Consider the following 20191-nt stretch of genomic DNA (forward strand, 5'->3'; position numbering starts at 1 on the left):
CATTTAAGAAAACGGAACATTACTGTCCAAGTTGTAATAGATTTCTTGGGTCTTATATTAAAGCTTAATATTTTTCTGTATATTACAGGCTAAAAAAAATATACTTATTACCTTTTAGATTTAAGGATACCTACCTACAGTTGGGGGTCTGCATCCACGCATGTTATGATGATTATTATTATTATTATGTCATTCATATTGCAGATATTATAAGTAGGTATGTATTGATTAAAGAATAATGTTTGTGGCTCAATAACACATATTGTTGTTATAATTTTTTTTTTACCTTTTAATAATTGATTTGTTCACATCAATATTCAATATAAGATAATTAAGTAGGTACTATCTATAATAATACTGAAGAAGGATTAAATTTGTGAATTGTAATATTTTTGGAAATTCTTTGTGAAATGGACTATCTCACAATATAGATTACAAATGTGAAATTTTTGAAATGTTTGTCTGTCTAAACACGCATCACGCAAAATCTACACGACCGATATACATTCAAATTTATAATAGACATGTTAGATATATTAATTTAGATATGATTTATATTAACTTACTTATAACTTAGACATGTTAGATATAATTAAAAAAAAAAATTCTGGGATTCCCGTAGGAACTGAACTACTCCGCGCCCTAACTCAAAATTTGGTAAAGAAGGAAGGAAAAAAAGAAGGTAAAGGTACCTTGCTTGTTTGCAATGAAGAAATTATGAGATGTTCATGTTGAAGAATATTATGAGATGTTTCTCATAATATATACTTTTAATCCCGGAAAAACTGTGAATCCCGTAGGAAAGTCAAATAAACTACTGGACCGATTTACTTGGACTTTGATTTACCTCATTATAGTTACCGTGTAGACATCTTAAACCCATTTTATCCGGGAAATTCGAGAGCGTCAATAAATCCATCTACTTATGTTGGTAAACTGGCAAATTGTTTTGTTCCATCCAATGCTGTATCATGGTCTATCGCGTCGACGCAGCGCGTTAACTCATAATCGATAATATTTTTTATTTTTATTAATTTTAATTTTTAAATCAAAATAGCTTTCCTCAATGAGTCGTAATAAATAAATATAGACCGTACTTTCTGTCTCCAGAGATAAGTTCAAACTCTTCTGATTTTTTCAATTGAAGATATTGTTTAGGGATTTTCTTTTTTTTGAAAATGTTACTTATTTCAAACCGCACACAAACGTAGTGAACTGTTTATATTAGCAATATAAATCAATTTATATTAGCTGTGCTCACCACAGCTAATATAAACTGATTTTAAAATTTTAAGTTTGTTAGTTTTCATATTTATCTACTTTCTTTTAATTTTTTCACATGAGTGAGCCAAGGGCAGAACATATTCATATGGAAATTATGGTAAATATGTAAATACCTATTTCGTTATAAATATAACTTGGAGAAAGAGATAATACTTATATAGTCTTGAAATTCAAATTGTATGAACCATATTACTGATGAAGCAATGGGAGAAAAGTAGTATAGGTACCTATTGAAACAACAATTCTTGTTGGTGATTGTACATACTATATAAACTTGAAAATGTTGATGCGTGAAGTTTAATATGCAAGAGGTTGATTATGAGACTAGTTGCATTTTGTTTGAAATATTACAAATTTCATATGTTAAAAATAAGTGAAGTCACTTGACATGCCCCTATGGTAGTTTTAAATTTTTATGTGTGTAGTTAGGTATATCATAAAATGCTATTCATTCTTATGCATTTATATTTTATGTTTCCTATTTCATAATATAATGTAGATTATTATAGATATATGCAATATAAAAAGATAAAGTAATTAAAATATCTTTATTTATTATTAACTTAATCTACACTTATTAAACATGTTTCCAGGTATCTTATGTGTTGTAAGGCACTTGTAGCCTAAAACAATCTGATGCTATTTTCCATTTGCCCTCAACAGCTACTATCAGGAATGTTTGTTGGAAGGGTTTTTTAGCATCGTCGTTTTCGTAAGTCACATCTCCACAAGCTTGAATCAGAAATGTGAGCTTATGGGACACTACAGTCTCAGAAACAGGTTGAGCATCCAAAGTCTTCAATATATGGTTACTTGCAGGTAAATCCATAAGGAATTTCTGTATTTTATCACTTCCATTTATACCATTTCCATTCCATACCAGCAATCCAGTGTCTAGATACAGCTTTGAGATGGAATGACGACTGTTATCCACTTGTTTGTAATAAACTCTTGTGAATTCTTCTGCAGTTTCACATGCATTGTCTAAGTTCTTTACAGTCACTTCTGACATTATAATGGTAAGGAAATAAAATATCTTACAAGATATTCTTATTTTCTTGAAAAAAATCTATCTCCGAAGCCACGTACTTTATTTTTTACTATTTGTTTCTTTCGGTAAACATGCGTGTGTTAGTACCTAGGTACTATACATACAATACAATATACTTCTGTTAGTCAAGTCATAGTCAGTGCGCGGCTATGGTGTGCGGCGCGGCGTGTGTCAATGTCAAAAAAAATATTGACAGTGATAGTTGCCAATTTTTTTAGCTCCTAGAGACAAAGGGCACTTTCAAACATAATGCCATGTTGTTTATTAATTTTTATTCCTAGTATTTTCACAATGAATGACGTTATATAACCCTACAGATATAAAAACATTTGTGTATAATTATCTCCTACAATATATAATTTTGTATACTAACGCCAGTTGAAATATACACCATAAATTTTTAATTATGCCGAAAAAGGAAGGATTTAGTGGATTATCCTGAAAATAATAACAGATATAAACTTTATTTTGACTGAAGATCTTACCTGTATGAAGTCCATATTTTAATAAGTCTTCACGTGTGAAGTGTTCCAAGCTTCTTGAGGCGTATTCCTTAGTTTTTGAAGTTTTATTATCTTATGGAAAACGATTTTTCTCAATATTTCGGCACCCGAATATGCTACATTGTTGTATATTTTTACAAAAGAATGCTTACATAATGAAAGGATTAGTAAAGTACTCTAAAATAAACGTTTTGACATAGCAAAAGGCGGCAAAGCTTTCGAGTACCTAACCACAGATTAAATAATACCCCAGTAACCTAACATACAGTGCTGAACTCTGGCGGGATAAATGTGCAGTAACACTCCCGTCTCTCGCTCTCGCGTGCAATGACATAGGCACAAAAATAAATAAATAAATTTATCAATGAAAATCGACTGCGTGAACCGCTGCACTAAACTTACCTTTACTATGAAGCGTAGTAGTCAGGTGCCCGCGCGATTGACAAATAAAAAAGCCAATATATGATTAGGAAATATTTTATTTGATAATGTCTTTATATAATATATTAATTATCAATTTATTATACAAAGTGGCTTACATATTTTACAATTACATTTCATACTACTGCTATTTTATATTCCAGGATATTTGACACAATTTTCACTATTTATTTACTGTCTGTGAATAGATCAAATACATGACAAATCAAAGAAAAAGCTTATATTTAAACAAGCCTTTGATTTAATTATTATTATAAACCGAATGGTGATAGTTTTGGATCCAAATCTTACCCTAAGGCACTGACAGAAACGATTATGCATTAAATACAAAAGTTTATTTTATAAATAATATAACTCTAGGGAGTAAATAACATGCCTTAAAATCGTTAAGAATACGCACTTATTGTAAATTCGGCTGCTGTAAAAAATAAGACATTTGCTTTACATTTACAATTTTGAGATTTTCTGGATTCTCTGGATTTTAAGTAACGATATTGCGTTTAAATTCGTCCACCGAAATCTTTTAACATAACTATTATAATTAAAATCGTCAACATTATCAGGAAATTAAAATCAACATAATATAAAACTAACCAAAATAAAAACTTACTTTTTTAATCTATTGCAAAATCACAATATCAAAGATCAATAATATAAATTGCTTCAGTTTAACCGATTTCTTATGAAGATAGTATACTATAAATAAAATTAAAATAAAATCTTATCACGACACAAAAATAATGATCTCAAGCATTTTCTAATACATGTAATTCAAGTCATTATCAAAATGTACTAAGCAGTTTAACTTACACAATAACATTCTCGTATCGCACTATACAGTCCTTGTGATTACTAATGCAAGTAAATAGGAATCGAGGCCTCAGACACACATACAAAATGACGAGTATATAATTATATAACGCTATTTTGGAAATAACACACAAATAATTCATAGTCCTTTGAAACAGTAATGGCTTTTCTATGGCAATTTTGACTATGCTCAAAGCGGGTGACGGACGATATTATTATTGACTGTAACACACGCACCGAATTTATACAAATTACAAAATAAATATACTAAAGACAAAATAATCACATTAACCAAGTTGAGCATATTTATGCATGATTTGGAAGTTAAATCCAGTAAGCGTGTCTAATTAATATCTACATTTCATGATGATGAATGAATAGCAGATAAAATAGTCTGCGATAAAGGCGGTTTGCTAACATATCGTTGACGGACTCATTGAGGACGATACAAAGTGCAACACATGCGTTACCTGAGCACGCGGCCTCGCGCTGCGAATGAAGGACACCTCGACACTCTTTTGCATAGACTTGCCTTTTTTATTTGTTATTTTTCTTCCAACCCGACCTGTACCAAAATTACTATTTAATCATGAAGAAAAAATGTTAAGTAAAAAGTTTTTTCCAATAGGTAAGTATATAGCAATATATACTACTATAATACTTTAGTAGTGCATTTCAATCGAAATTTTAAAAAGATTATCTATTCATTTTGTGCATCAGCATTTGTGTATGGGCTGCTCTTGTTACGAGATTAAATTTCCATTATTATAATATATATAAATAGATCAGAGATTGTTTTAATAATGATATATTATACCTGCTGAGGGCCATTGTGCGTGTCCACTGGTAACTTTGAAGGAAGGCCGCCCATTAACCTTTCCTGTAACAGAATATTTTCATTAAAATTCTCATAAAACTCATCATTTTTCTCTAATAATTTTGTTCTGAAATCTATGTGATATACGTTTCATACATACATCACATAGATTTCATAACAAAATTGAGGAGCCAAATATGATTCCTCAGAGTAAAAACATTTCTTCACTTACAACCTTTGGCTCTATCTTTTTCGCGCCGTTAGTTACGCTGCAGTTCGCGCATGAGATTTCTGTTCGCTAACACATAGAAGTTGGAAATAAAATAACAATTTGGTTCAGTTATTATTATTATTATTACATAAAACATAAAACAGCAAAGCTCATTGCAGATGGTACTGGTACAACTAAGGTACACAAACAATGCCAATTGAGGCAAAAAGCGCCAATTCTCAATATTTTTGCAGATTTACGACGAAAAATACCTTTTACGCAATCGTGGTGCGAGTTGAAAGGAAAAGGGAAGGATTTAGTGCATTATCCTGAAAATAATAACACTATTTTAGGTTTTATTTCGACGACCTCAGTGGCGCAGTGGTAAAGTTCTTGCCACTGAACCGAGAGGTCCCGGGTTCAATCCCCGGTCGGGTCAAGATGTAAAATGATCTTTTTCTGATTGGCCCGGGTCTTGGATGTTTATCTATATATGTATTTGTTATAAAATATAGTATCGTTGAGTTAATATCCCATAACACAAGTCTCGAACTTACTTTGGGGCTAGCTCAAGCTGTGTGATTTGTCCTAATATATTTATTTATTTATTTATTTTCTGAATTATTTGATCAACTGTGGTCATAAACTGATATAAACTTGATTTTGACTGAAGATCTTACCTGTATGAAGTCCATATTTATATTTTCAGAAACGAATGGTTACATAATGAAAGGATTAAAAGTACTCGCGGCAAAGCTTTTGTGTACCCTACATACAGTGCTGTACTCTGGCGGGATAAATGTGCATTAATACTCCCTATTCACGCAGCGAGTAGGTATACTGACCTCCGCTAGCCGCTCCGCGTCCGCGAAGCTGTGATTGTGGTTGGCAGCCTGCGCCTGCTGGAGCTCAATCTGTAACGCGTCTATTTTCTTTTGCATCTGAAAAAAACATTTAAAATACAATGTCAATTTGTACTACACAATATGGATGTAATTTCCTTTGTACACTCCGAATATTTCCCAAGTTATGGTAATTAATTTAATTTATTTTACTTTTCTGCTGTGAAAAAAATTTAATACTTTTAACTCTTTGTGATTTAATTATTATAATATTAAAATCACAACTTAGATTTAAAAAAACTGTGTCGGAAGGCTGTATTTAAAATTCAACTACATGGATCATTTTGTAGCTTTATATGTTTTCAACTAGTATGGATAATTATGCTAACATAAGTATTTTTTAAATTATGTATTATATTTATTTATCTTTCTCCTCACCATCACCAACGCAATGGACAAGAACATTACAGAAATAGTTAAGAGAAAACAAACAACGGGAGAAACGATTTGATAGATGATACATACTAATAAAGTAGGGTATGCATTTATGGAAATAATACACTGAGACTGACTGAGACACCATGAGGGCTATCGCGATTGTCGAGGATGGGAACAAGGAAAATTTGAACGCTTTATGTTGTGCGCGGCATTATTTTCTAATGGCAGCCATAGTAAGAGGGCCTCACTCGACCGACCCGTGGCGCCAACAAGTGAGCGAACAAACGGAAATAGCCCTCATCGAATGAAAAACATTTAAGGAGAAATGTAAGACCGTCAAGCAAACACAAAGGCACGATCAGTGCCACGACGTTCACAGTGTACCTCTGCTACGATGTTGGGCAATGATTTTTCTATGCAGGAGTATGCGAACGCCAGAGGTTCCTACATAAAAAACATTGTTTAATCCAAGTAGTTTAGGCAACATGATAACCATGAATAGATTTAACTTATGATCGACTATCTCGCTACTATCATAGAAGCGAAAGTATTGACGTTTGCGAGAATGTGTGCGAATGTGATATGATGCTGTTACTCAATCACACACACTAGATGAATGACATCGAATTCGCTACAAGGGTAAAATGTGGGGGTAGAGGCGTCGCTTTTCGTGCATCACGTCCTGCTGCAGCCGGCTCATTGGTCCTGCAGGATGACTAACTGTAACTAGTGTCCCGCACCTGCAGGACGGCCCTGTGCCTGGTCTCCTCCAGTTCCCGCTGAGTGTCGGCGAGCTGCTGCGCCCAGCGCTGCTCCTCGTGCGTCACGTTCTGCTGCAGCCGGCTCAGTACTCCCTCCTGGAGGATATAAATAATTTTAAAGAAAAAAAAATAATTAAATGAAATTAAAAGTTCAAAATTATTTTCTCAGTTGTAATATGATCCAGGATATCAACGAAGACCTTCAAATGTTATAAACCGTATACCACTGCGTGATAAATATTTACCGTATCATCAATAATCCTCTTGTATTTATCGACGAGCGCTTGTAGATGTTCGTTCTGGGCCACGAGCTCGTCCCGCCGCGGGTCGGCGGCCGGCGCGGAGCTCAAAGCGGCAAGTTTCTTCTCCAGTTCCTGTTTCTCCGCCTCCTTGGCGGCCAACTGCTTGGTCAAGTTGTCGGCGAAGGCTCTGAGCCACGCGCCGTCCACGGCGGCAGATGGCGCCAGCGCGGGGCACGCGGAACGCAGCACACTCGCCACTTCGTTGTAGTGCGCCTCTTGGGCTTTGGCTAACGCATCCTGTTACAATATTTAAAGTTGTGATCGGTCAAATGATTTTCAGATGAATTTATATAAAATAATGTTTATATGAAAGGTTATAAGAAACGGTATTTCTTACTTTTAATATATAATGGAAGCCAAATAAGAATGTGTTAAGTATTGTTTTACTAAATAGATATGTTATAGCCTGTTTTAGGTTGCTATATAAATAATTATGTATCAGTAAAATAAATACGAAATAACTTCCCTGCGTAATAACAGAATACTATGGACTATATTACAAAGCGAAGCCGGCCGAAGTGTCGCAATAAGATGATTTGTTATTTTTATTGCGGAAATAAATACATTGCCAGCGGAGGCGATTGTCGCAGATATTTGCGTGAAAATTAGGACCATTTCCCTTCTCGTCAAATTTTTATTTAAAACTATTAACTGCCAGTTACAAATGTGCCATATACAACAATGATAAAAGTGGCTGCAATTATACATTTTGCACTACGTAAGACACTACAGTCAACAATATAATTACGTATCCCAGTTATGTCACAATATATTTATAATTTGAATAATGATACTGCGTCGCTGAACCATAATTGTATCCTTACAAAATGTTATTAACAATTTAAATTGTATTTATTTTTTAAATTATATTCACATTTAGTATGCAGGTGTCACATAAGAATCATGACCCCCAGTAATGAGGATACGATGCAAGGAGGTGGAGCTTTATACTTCAAAATATGTAAATGAATGACGGTCGGATGCGAAAGGCTTATTCTGCCAGTCAACCCAAGTTATTCAGCTACATAGTACCATAACACAAACTAATAAATGTGTGATCTGGATAGCAAATTATGTTGTTGAGTGTACTATACAAATGTAAAGGGACTTACTCGTAGCGAGTCTTGGGCCGGGGTCGCAGGGTGGCCTGCAGATTTCGCCTGCAGGGCCTTTTCCGCGGACTGTAATGCTTCCATTACTTTCCAGTTTTTAGTTCGCAACTCCTGAGCGGAGGGGGTTAAAGTAAACAAAATTGTTAACATTAATCAAGGGGATAACACGGTTAGAATATATAGAATATTGTTAGTGAATGTTTTAAGAAGTACCTACATAAAATGAATAAATAAATATAGTATTCAGAATTAGATCATAAATAAATACATTTATGTTTCAAGCAGCATGTCTTGCTATAACTCTTTTGGATGACGTAAAAAATATTTACTTTTACCAGCAAATATTCTGAAGAAATGATCAAGCACTCAATTCAAGACCCAGGTAAAAAAATGTCAATGCCCCGAATAGATTTCTCTTTGTCAATTGGACGCGCAAAACATCACATTTTCGAACGACTTAGTGAAAATAATGATTATTATTATTATGATATATTTACATGTAAAAGTAAAAACATGTTATTATAATTTTAATTTGTATCTTAATTTGGTAAACTGTTTACTGCTTATTTTGTCTATTGCACATCAAAGTTAACTAATATGATATAATATTTATTTATTCCACTGTGGGGTTATAGACAATATGCGTTTCTCTGTCTTGTATGAGTAAAACAATATACATGGTTATGTCCGTAGTTTTCTCTGTCCACGTTCTGCGCCTACGCATTCGACATAGGAAATGTATTGTGTGTGAGATCAGAATGTGCGCAGACTCACGTTGTTCTTGTGCTGGTAGCTGTTGAGCTGGTCCTGCAGCGCGGTCAGCTGGTCTCGCTGTTCCGCACTGCAGCGTTGCGCTGCCGCCAGCTCGCCGCGCAGCGTCTCCACTAGCCGCTCAACCTTCTCCAGTTCGGCACTCTGTATTTACAATATTTATTTTTATTTATTTATGTTATTTGCTTGCCGAGAATGCTAGTATATAAGTAGAGTTCTAAATGATCAAAACACAAATATTTTATAAATAATAATACACAACTAAAAAATTACACACATTGAGTTAGCCTCAAAGTAAGTTTTTAGTAATGACTGGCGTTAGGGGTTACTACCTTAATTATACTATATATTTAAGTATAACATACTGCATCCCGGAGCTACGCTCTCGTTAGAATTTTGGTATAAAAAGTACCTAATGTTAACACACATATTCAAATATTCAAAACTCAAATCCAAATTTCATAACCGTCCATTCAAACATACACACAGTGACACAAACTTTCGCATTTATAAGTAGAAGAATGCATATACACATCCAAACCCAGGTCAATCGGGAATAGACCATTTTCCATCTTGACCTAGCTGTACGTTATGATGAACATTAGGCTGCAGACGGCATAGGTCGTCAAAATTGAATTTTAGTTTTCCTATAATGTAATGAAGTATCAAAGTAGCGCCAGCGAATGAGAAGATAAATAGTTTTTTATTAAATACCACTACACGTGAATTAGAAGTAATACCTTGTGTTGGTTGTCGTGGTTGGGTAGGCCGTTGTGCGCAGGCGCAGCCTTCAGCAGCTCGGCCTCGCGCGCCGCGGCGCTCAGCTCCGCACTCAGCTGCACGACACGTGTCTACGTTATTTTATTTCTTTTTGGGCCCGTTTTATTGACTAATAAAGTGTTTGAAATATCGTCTTTCGTTTTTTGATGTCCGTCGACGGATCAACGCAGGTTTGTAAGGAGTTTCGACGTATATCTATGTCAAAACCTATGGAAAACACTGAATCCGTAACGCATTACGTCGACGCAACGGAGCAATAGAAACTCTTAATTCTGCTTTATATTCCGTTAAAATTAATTATATTTTTATTCAGAGCTGTATTATTAACCTTTAGTGCAGTGAAAATAGTGGGAATGTGTTTATTAAAATTAAATATAACATTCATATAAGCGTAAAGGGGGTAATCACCTTTTGTTTCTGTTTCTCAGACTCTTCCTTCAGTTTCTCGAGGCTGCTTTCAGCAGTCTGCGCACGCGCCGTTAGACGCTGGACTTCATTTTGAAGCTCAGATGTCGCTGTAAAAATGTCATTGTTATTCATATCATTATGTAATTTTACAAATGCGAAAATTTGTTACAAGTTTTTATTTAGCTTACAGTGTATGTATGTTCGGGTGGAATCTTGTAACTCAATTTTGAAGCAGACATCTTCAACCAATTGAACCAATTGAACTGAAATTTTGTTTAGTGTATGGTTATCCAATAACCATGCATTGTCATAACTCTGACCTGAAGATGCACCCAAGAACGGTTCTCGACGGGGAAAGTCCTCGACGGTATACTGCATGGACGTGATTTTTTTGTCACGCCTTGAATGCAATAAGATAGATCTCTGTGACATTTTAGTCATTGTAAAAAACTTATTTGTTAAGAGTGGGAAATACGGAGACGAAGCCGCGGGCAAATGCTAGTTACACATATAAATGAAAAATAAATAAATATTAAATGTATTTTACCGCTGTGTCGTTCCTGCGCCAGTTTTATGTCTTGTTGTGCGATTTGATCAGCGTATTCGGCGCATAACCGATTTGCTTCCTGTAAAAATGAGAGATAAAGATAAATTTACATAAGACACCCCGTCTTTAGCATGGCAGATAATCAAGAATAGCACTTCTGGACTCCGAAAGACTGGAGGCGACAACAACCGGGAAGATGAGTCTTCCTTTCGTATATCGATAACACTGATCTCCGATTTAAGTCGCGTAAAGGCGATCTGAAATGACTATTACGACTAGCTACCGACTAGTGACAAGTGGGGAGAGTATATAATGACCTGCAGCTGCTGCTTGAAGTCGGCCGCGTTCTGCTGCAGCATGATGAGCGAGTCCCGCACGGAGCTGAGCTCGCAGCGCGCGGCGCTGAGCTCCATGAGCCGCGCGTTGCGGTCCGCTTGCAGCGCGCTCAGCTCCGCTTGCAGGGCGTTCAGCTGCGACACCAGCTGACCTTCCGTCTGAAACAAAACAAGCTTATTTATTACACGTGTCACATTCCCTATCCCCCCCAAGAGTATGCTTATGTGTTTTTTATTGTCTTTTATTTCGTGTCTCAAAAGCGAGGTAAAACTAAAGCGATTTTCAGGGCAGGGATCTTGATAGGCAAAACTATATTGAATGATAAAAATCAAAAATTAACTGTTATTTGAAAAGTGTAGAATAATACCTCGGTCAATCTCTGGATGTGCACTTCCATCTGTACCCGTTGGGCTTGGAACTCGGCGTCTTGAGATTGGAGCTGGAATCAACAGGCATGACAACAGTTAACCCTACTGGAATCGCATCTCACAGCAAACTGTGCAGGACTGCTATCATATCTTGTCGATTATTTTTGGGTAACATTCGTGTTAAAATTATAAAAAGTGTCTTATTATGAGTGTGATTGTCTGTGTCCATCGTGCTAATAAAGAAGCTCTTGACTTCGGGCTGTGGAGTTTAATTTATTTCAAACACGTAACTATGATGCAACGCCAGTTCTGATTTTAGTTTTATGATGTATAAAGATTTGAAATTAAATCATTTCATCCATTTATGAAAATTCATTCAGTATATTCTCTATTAATAATATTTTGTAAAAACCGTTTTAGTGGTTTTTGTAAAAAAAAGTCAAACGAAATGGTTTTATTTAGAGTTTTTTTTTATACTGTACGTATGTTATTGCCTGAAATAAAATTATTTATTTATTTATATTTTCAGTTTTCATTAATTATGTTGAGGGAATTTAAACAATCAATAAAAATTAATGTATTTTTATAAGCTTATTAGTTCCGTTCGTATCATACAAGAGACTGGAGGTGATTTTACGCAGGAAATATTTACAATAATGTAGAATACACGGTAACGATCGACAACGAACCCACGATATAGAAATCGTTTAATCAAAGTACAGACAAATATGTCACACACTACAAAATAGAGTTGTGCAATACTTGAATCCATTCATGCATTCATGCAAATCACAGTTCTTTATTTATACGTAATACATAAAGTAGACAACACATCCAAAACATCCGTATACTATTTGCAATAAAAGAATAAGATAAAGAAAAGATTTTGCAATCAAAGAAGACAAAAGGAGTGATCTTTACCTGGCAGTGGGACATAAAACGGCCAAATAATAATTGGCCATTACTTAACAACGGGACATATGAACAAGCTATATATTTACGTTCTCACCATAAGTTTGTCCTGCACAAGCGCGTGGTTCTCGTCGATGACCCGCTGCAGCCGCGTCTGCAGCGTGTGGAGCTCCGCGCGCGCGGTGGCGGCCGCCTGCTCCGCCGCACGCGACGCCGCCGCCGCGCGGCCCCGCTCCGCGTTCAGCGTCGCTCTAGACAGACAGACAAGTTTTTTTACTAAACTAGCGGTCCGTCCCGGCTTCGCTCGGGTAAAATCATAACAAATTATACACCAAAACCGTCCTTAGGAATCAATATCTTTTGGTGATAACCGCGTGAAAGTCCGTGCAGTAGTTTACTTTCTTGATGTCTTGATTCTATTCTGTTTTCACTTCGGTTGCGAGACATAGACTAGATGAAGATTTTACTTATATTTTTGAGTGATGATGATGAGATTTTATTTTAGGCTATTGAGAATAAAAGAAACTATACGACTTTAAATCTATTAGCTACAAGAAAGTGAAATTAGATAAATTAATGAATGAGAATGAGATGCAAAAAATTATATTTCCTTTCTATAAAAGTACTTTCCCAAAGAACAAACATACATAACATATAAGAACAATAGAAAAATATGATAAATTCGTCGTCGTAGATTCGTGACTGATTTTTTTATGGTCTGCGATTAGATAAGGTTAACTATAAGTTATCTGCATTATTATTTTAAGAGGTTTGTTTGTGTAGTTTACTACTAATCTTCTCTCTCCTTATTTTTTTACATAAAATAGCCTGTATATATGTCCCAGCCTGTATAAAGTCAGCTGGGCGAAGGCTATAGATAGACTTCAATAGTATGAAAATATGATTTAATCTATATTTACTCTAATCTACATCTAAATACTAACAAGTGTTTGCAAGTTTGTATGTAGGGGGTAATATCTGGAACTACTAAACTAATTTCCAAAATTCTTTTACCAATAACTACATATAACTACATTATTCCCACGGGAGCGACGCCCCGGGACGCAACTTCTATGTATTCGATCCCTTATATATTTCCTTCCCTTCGAACCTGGATATAATAAAGACAATTAGACAATAGCATCGCAATTCGACTGCGAGGTGGTTATATTTAAAAATCTTACCTCAATTCCTTCAATTTAGCATGCACAGCCTGTGACGCTTCGATTTCGTCAGCCAGAGCTTTCTCTTTGTCGGCCAGTTGCTTCTTCAACTTTTGGATGGGGTCGTTGGGTCCCTGTTAAAAGCATTTGACTTAATACATTCATATATATGACAACTTTGATAAAATATCCAAATGTAAATGCGATTCTAAAATGCCAAAGATGTAATTAAATTTCTAAATATTCACTCCTTAATTTGGGATCCAATAAAAATTCTGAACACTCATATTCATACAATAGAAATCTGAAATTACGCGTCCCGTGAGGCTATGATCATATTCTAGATTCTTTGTTCTGTTGCTGCTGTTTGTTGAGTTGTTGGCGTGAATGCAGGTTAAACTAAGTCACTTTCACATCCCGACCCCAAATAATAAATACACATTCAACCTTCACAATGAAATTTAGCATACACATAGTTAGAAAAAGGGAAAAGACACAGGCTACCTTTCATCTCGGTAAAAAGTTCTGTCCTCGTAGAATGGCGAGCGGTCCAGTGAATGTTACCTCTGTCCACTCCGCGTGCTGCACGAGCGGGTCGTGGTGCTTGTTGAGGAGCGCGTCGGTCAGGATCTGTATCTCAGTGCGCGACAGCGGCGCCTCGCGCACCACGCGGACCAGCTCGCCCACGTTCACTCCGCCGCCGTCGCCGGCTGATGCATTCAATCGATCGATGATTTCAATTATTATCTCTTATATCTTTACTTAATGAGTGGATCGCTATTAATATCGGGTTACCAGTTAATCTGCAAGCCTGAAGGCCTACCAACATACAAACACGCTGTCTCATTTTATTAAACGAGCTTTATAGCTTGTTTAACGTAATGAGATTCAATTGAGTTATTACATAATTTCGGATTTTTCCGAAGGTTCCTGTAGGTTTTGAGTATCGTCTGAAATTACTGAGTTTTCAACATAAAGGTTCGTATATTCTGACAGTGTCGAAATGCAAGTTTTATTTTTATACAGCTTCAAGGAACTATTATTTCATGTAAATTTCAATGTGTACACATTCCTGAGAAAAAGGCCTTGAAAGTGATCCTATAAGGTTTCCGTTTTTACCTTTTGAACCCTAAAAAAAGAGAACGTGTGGACGATTTTTCAAGATAATTCCGATTTGATTTATAATTAATCAACAAAAAAAATACGAAGTGAATTTGGACCCTCATAAATAATAAATGATATCTTACCCATGAGCGCAAGTACATTAGGTTCCGGTTTCTTCTTCTTGTTCTTGGTGGCAGGCGGGGAGTTAGAGGAGGCGGGCGCGGGGGCCGCGGATGGGGCGAGCGCCTGCTTCAGCAGCTTCTCCGTCGTCAGCTCGCTCGGCTGCGGAGCGTTCAGCGGAGGAACTACTTCCTCGCGAATGTCGCTCACCTCCTCACTCTTCTTCTCCACTTTTTTAGCTATAAATACACAGTGCTTTCGTAAATTTGTTGTCATTAATGACTTGCGCCAATTAATATTAAACCGGTATATGCGACATCGCTTGTGGATATCTAACAGGATTACTTGTTAATTACCAGAAGCCTTCCAGGATATTTAACATGATAAACAACCACATTAGTTGGATAAAAATTAATTTTCAAGTTTTTAATTTTCTTTGATATGTGTACGTCTAAGTCTCCATGCTTCGAGTCTAGCGCAATATTGTCAAAATGTCATGTAATTGTGTAAAGTTTCGATAATAACGTAAAGTACCTTTGCGTTGGTCTTTAGGTGCATCGCCACTATTGTGTCGCTCTCGCGCGACATCCTCCTTGACTTCAGCCGGCGCTGGTTTCGGAGCTGCCTTGCCCCCCTTGGCAGCCTTCACTGCCTTCACTTCTTTCTTTTCTACTACCTCTTCTTTCTTTTCGGCAGCCTATAGAAGTTACGATAACAATGACGGTTTCAAATATATGTAATGCCAAGGCATCTATCTACAAAGTTAATGGAACATATACATATAAAAATTATGAGCCATGCTCGAAGCAAAAAGTAAGAAACAAAATTATGACATGCCGTGACAACGATACATAGGTTTTATTGTTATGATATGAATTATGAGATTGGAATTCTGATCCGAGATCCATTGTCTTCCGTTCGTAATAAGAATTCATGCTTTGTAAAATGATAAACATGGCTGAAAATAAATGAATTAGAATACCGAAACCAATCCAAAAACTATATTTAGAAAAGGGATTGTTTATCAACAAAAAAAACACAGAATCAACATTGGACATATGTTACAACCATCCAACTCAACACCAATAACTCAATAAAACAAATGAGCGTTAAAAAGCCGCATCTTTCCGAAACAAATAAAGGATTACAGAGGACAAATTAATCAGGAATGGGGAGGTGGGAACTCACTTTTTCCACAGTAAGTGACGAATGCAACAACTCGAACTCGTCCTTGGGATGCAACTCTTCGAAATGATTGGACACGGTGGATTCGGTTGGAACGGGCACCGTGCTTGGATCGCTAACGCAGCTCGGATCCTCTTTGTTTACAAGTATCGGCTTTACTTTAGGATCCTTGCCGCGTTTGCGAATCTGCAGTAGTAATGTCAATACAACTACTGTATTAATTTGCACAACATTTTTATAAATACAGTATGCAAAATGTCAGAAGCACAGATTTTTATAATTTTATTTCTTCAATATAGAGACCAGAACGAAAATGATGTAAAAGCAATGAGTAATATTTATATATATTTAATGCATTTATACCTATTTACATAACAAGACATGCAACCAGCAATAATAATGACTATTCTTTTATAACCATAAATATATATCGCCATACCATATCCAACACAGTGATAAATACAAAACAAATTTAACATACATGATATTGTAGTGTTTGTAGCGCTAATATTGAGATTGTCGAATATAGCCATTAGGCTGATTGCCATTAGAACAGTGTTAAGTAAAACTGTCAAAAAAATTGTGATATAATCATTAATGTAATTTAAATAATAGTAAATAATTACATCATAGATACATTTTTGACTGAAAACAAATGGTTTAGTGTGAAAGTCAAAAAGTCTAATATCTATTTAATAACAACTTTGACCTTCACGTATTTTTACTATCTATATTATATTTTCACATCAAATTAAAAAAGTAATATTGAAAATGCTATATACTATTTGTATTTCGGAACAACCACAGCTGAGAATGTATAATGTATGTACAAGTACCTTAACATTAGGTGGCGTGTCCCTAGGCACATCAACAACAACGGGAGGTGAGAAGTCCACATGTGGTTTGGCGGGCACAACATCGTCCTCGACGCCGCTCTCAGCGGGCGCTTCGCTCTCCAACTCGCTGGCTGTAGCGGCCGCTGCATTCTCTTTATTTTTCTCTTTTTTGGCCAGCTACAATTCAAATTAATATTTTCTGAAGGTTGACTGCTAGAGAAAGCTTTTAGTCTAGCCATTATACCATTTAGATAAATAGTTTGAACAAATTTGTATAAGGATTTTACAAAGTACTTATGATGAAATATTGTGAGGAAACCTGCATTCTAGTTATAATATCAATAATAGTATTGCAAATGGTGAAATCAATGGCAAACCACTCCATTAACATACACTTTATTACCACAACCTTCAGCCCTGAGGAATATGACTGTAATTATATTACTGATGACTTCTGTGGTCTAATGATCATCATGCATAACTTTTTTAAGCTTCAAGGCTTTATAGTTGTGATGCAAATGGGAAAACACAAGGATGAGAGATTGATATGTAAGTAAATACCAAATAATAATAAAAAATAGAATATCATACAATTTCAACAGATAAGATAATTTTATTTTGAATTGAAATCTTGGTAGGTAGGTGAAATTCCTCTCTGGTAGGGAGATAAGGAGAGCCTGTTACACAACAAATCATTTTATCTTGAGTGGCTTTAGTCTCATACATGCTGTCTACTCACTCATCCAATTATAATGATGTTGCAAAGCTGGAAGTGTGTAATTATGCATGCATGCCTATCTTCTTTCTTTTGATAAAGTGCATTGTATTGACAAAATTACATTTTATTGTTTGAAGTAGTAGAAGGCTAATGTCATAAAAATTTGATTGCTAGTTGAAACATAGATGTACAAAATATAATATGTAAATATTATATTCTTGTATCCTTACTAAACTATAATAATATTTTGTAAGAGTACTTTTTTCATGAACACTATTATTCACTAATACTTCATCAATATGAATCATATAATAATTAACCCATTGATCATGCAGAATTGAGACACAATGGATAAACAAAAGTGTGACTGGCACTTTTGCACCAGTATGTAAGGTAGATCTTAATACAATTCAAATTATGTGATGCATTCAAAGTGTGTGTTGTGTGTAGTGTGTTCAGTATCATATTGAAATGAGGAACTATTTTATAATCCTAACTAATATTATAAATGTGAAAGTAAGTTTGTTGCCACAGCCAAAAGCTAGTTTGAATTGAATGTCTTCAGTCCTACACTACACTAAGTCTTTCAAAATAAAATAAATATATGGGTAAAGGAAATTCAAATTACCTTCTTGCTAGCTTTTTTGGTGCTCTTTTTTTGTTTACTCTTGTTTTCTGCCAGTGCAAGTAGTTCAGTAGTGGCACGGCGTTGTTGTGCTATAGCTTCCTCATAACTGGTACCGGAGGTGGAGAACAGGCCCAGTACCACCAGCAGCAGCACTGCAATGCCAGCAACACCCAGGCCACAGAGAACCAGCACGGCTGGCAGTTCCATGGCTCACCCTCACCCCTAAAATATAAACAAGTGTCAGGAGTAGCGGTATAACCAAGCACTACATCAAACAAGTAAATCCACTGCCTTTATTACCAATCTAATAAACTGTCACATTATTTAGGTGAAACGTACAATCTGCAAAATGTACTACTAGCAGAATTACCTTTAATATATATTATACTTGGTTGGGAAATGTCCAATAATAACGAAGAGACAGAAACTGCATCATATGTCTACTTTCTTATGAATTCAGTTGGCACAAAACTGCATAGGTATACAAACCTGTTCAGCCGATCTCGAAGATCTTTAACGTTTTCAATGATTCTTAATTAGAAAACATGGACGCAACTTCGGTTCACTAAATAAAAAGAGCAAAGACGAAACCAACCAACACAGCGAGATGACACGTAAGCAATGACACATGTCAAAGGTTATTGACAGTGCTTTCTCCGAGTGAGACCAATTTACCTTACATATGTTTTTGAATTATTACATATTTATTTAGCGGAATAATAGAGATGAGTTGGAATTACATGCAGTACTAAAATTTTGCATGACTACAGAAGCCACTCTGTATATCTAACACACGAGCTAAATGACTACGTAGGTATACCAACCCTCTACCTACATAGTTAATTAAAATCAATTAAGTAGGTAGTATTTATTTACTTACCTGGTAGGCAAAAAATAATGTTCTGTTCTCTGTATAAAATTCCTATGTATCTTCTCGTAGGTAACACACAGAAAATAATGATTTCTGCAAGCAAATCAGAATTTCACTCCGACACTGCCTTGCCTGCCTTCCCCGGCTTTTTTTTTGTTTCAATTATAAAAAGTATTGCCATAAGAAAATTACATGATGTGTTGCCGCCCTAACACGCTCTCATGCTAGTTCTATTTTAACAAAAAAAGAAAAAACACCCGTTTTTCTAATGTTTTTTACTGTAGAGTAGACACAGAAAACTTCCGACTTCGTCATGTCTTATTGAAGATTGGCGCTTTTTGTCTCCATTGGCAATGTTTGTCTACCTTAGTTGTACTAGTAGCGCCATCTGCGCTGAGCTTTGCTTAATAGGCCCTTTATTTTTTACCAACTATAAATTTAATTTAAAAATTTCATGTGTACATGTGTGTTACTTCAAAAACGACGTAGTTTCATACAAATTGGCAAACCCCTATTTCACCCCCTTAAGGATGGAATTTCGAAATATTCTTTCTTAGCGAACGTTTCCTAGTCACAATCTACCTTCCTGCCAAATTTCATCTTCATGGGCTCAGTAGTTTTCGAGATTTCGTGATGAGTGAGTGAGTGAGATGATTCGCTTTTATATTATACTATATTTTGACATCAATACATCAATTAATAGATAGATAAATGCGTCTACTAGACAGAATGTTAAAATCTTATGTCCCTCACCATGTGCCCGGCTTAATAAGGCCCAACATAATCTGGCGCTTTGCACGAAATGAACTGTATGGATGGGGCCAAGAAGTGATATAGAAATCAACATTTGGATACGTTAACCCGTCGTAGTC

General features: G+C 35.6%; 2 protein-coding genes and 1 long non-coding RNA gene across 9 annotated transcripts; 1 reads left to right on the top strand and 2 right to left on the bottom strand.

Moving 5' to 3' along the window:
• The first annotated feature begins 73 nt into the window (after positions 1–73).
• Positions 74–830, top strand: LOC128676877 (uncharacterized). The gene is made up of 2 exons (XR_008405473.2): positions 74–217; positions 623–830. It is a non-coding gene; the product is annotated as an uncharacterized LOC128676877 (long non-coding RNA).
• A 988-nt stretch (positions 831–1818) lies between these two features.
• Positions 1819–2457, bottom strand: Nxt1 (NTF2-related export protein 1). The gene has a single exon (XM_053758068.2). The coding sequence runs from the start codon at positions 2294–2296 to the stop codon at positions 1883–1885; it is 414 nt and encodes a 137-aa protein (XP_053614043.1). The 5' UTR covers positions 2297–2457; the 3' UTR covers positions 1819–1882.
• An 842-nt stretch (positions 2458–3299) lies between these two features.
• On the bottom strand, positions 3300–19488 carry LOC128676875 (ribosome-binding protein 1). Of its 7 annotated transcripts, none has more exons than XM_053757293.1 (22): positions 19329–19488; positions 18449–18670; positions 17103–17279; positions 16270–16452; positions 15616–15778; positions 15105–15320; positions 14422–14567; positions 13879–13991; positions 12792–12945; positions 11782–11853; positions 11396–11572; positions 11079–11157; positions 10532–10638; positions 10084–10179; positions 9347–9487; positions 8573–8683; positions 7404–7697; positions 7138–7254; positions 6782–6841; positions 5963–6058; positions 4907–4969; positions 3300–4654 (listed from the first exon to the last, which is right to left on the bottom strand). In XM_053757293.1, the coding sequence occupies exons 2-22, from the start codon at positions 18653–18655 to the stop codon at positions 4634–4636; spliced, it is 2793 nt and encodes a 930-aa protein (XP_053613268.1). In that variant the 5' UTR covers positions 18656–18670; positions 19329–19488; the 3' UTR covers positions 3300–4633. The 7 variants fall into 7 exon arrangements, with proteins under 7 accessions (XP_053613268.1, XP_053613266.1, XP_053613267.1 ...); XM_053757291.1 differs by having other exon boundaries at positions 10084–10194; XM_053757292.2 differs by lacking the exon at positions 19329–19488 and adding an exon at positions 18938–19094 and having other exon boundaries at positions 10084–10194.
• Between the last annotated feature and the right edge of the window lie 703 nt (positions 19489–20191).

This window comes from Plodia interpunctella, chromosome 17 (genome assembly GCF_027563975.2).
Source record: "Plodia interpunctella isolate USDA-ARS_2022_Savannah chromosome 17, ilPloInte3.2, whole genome shotgun sequence".
Lineage (NCBI taxonomy): Eukaryota > Metazoa > Arthropoda > Insecta > Lepidoptera > Pyralidae > Plodia > Plodia interpunctella.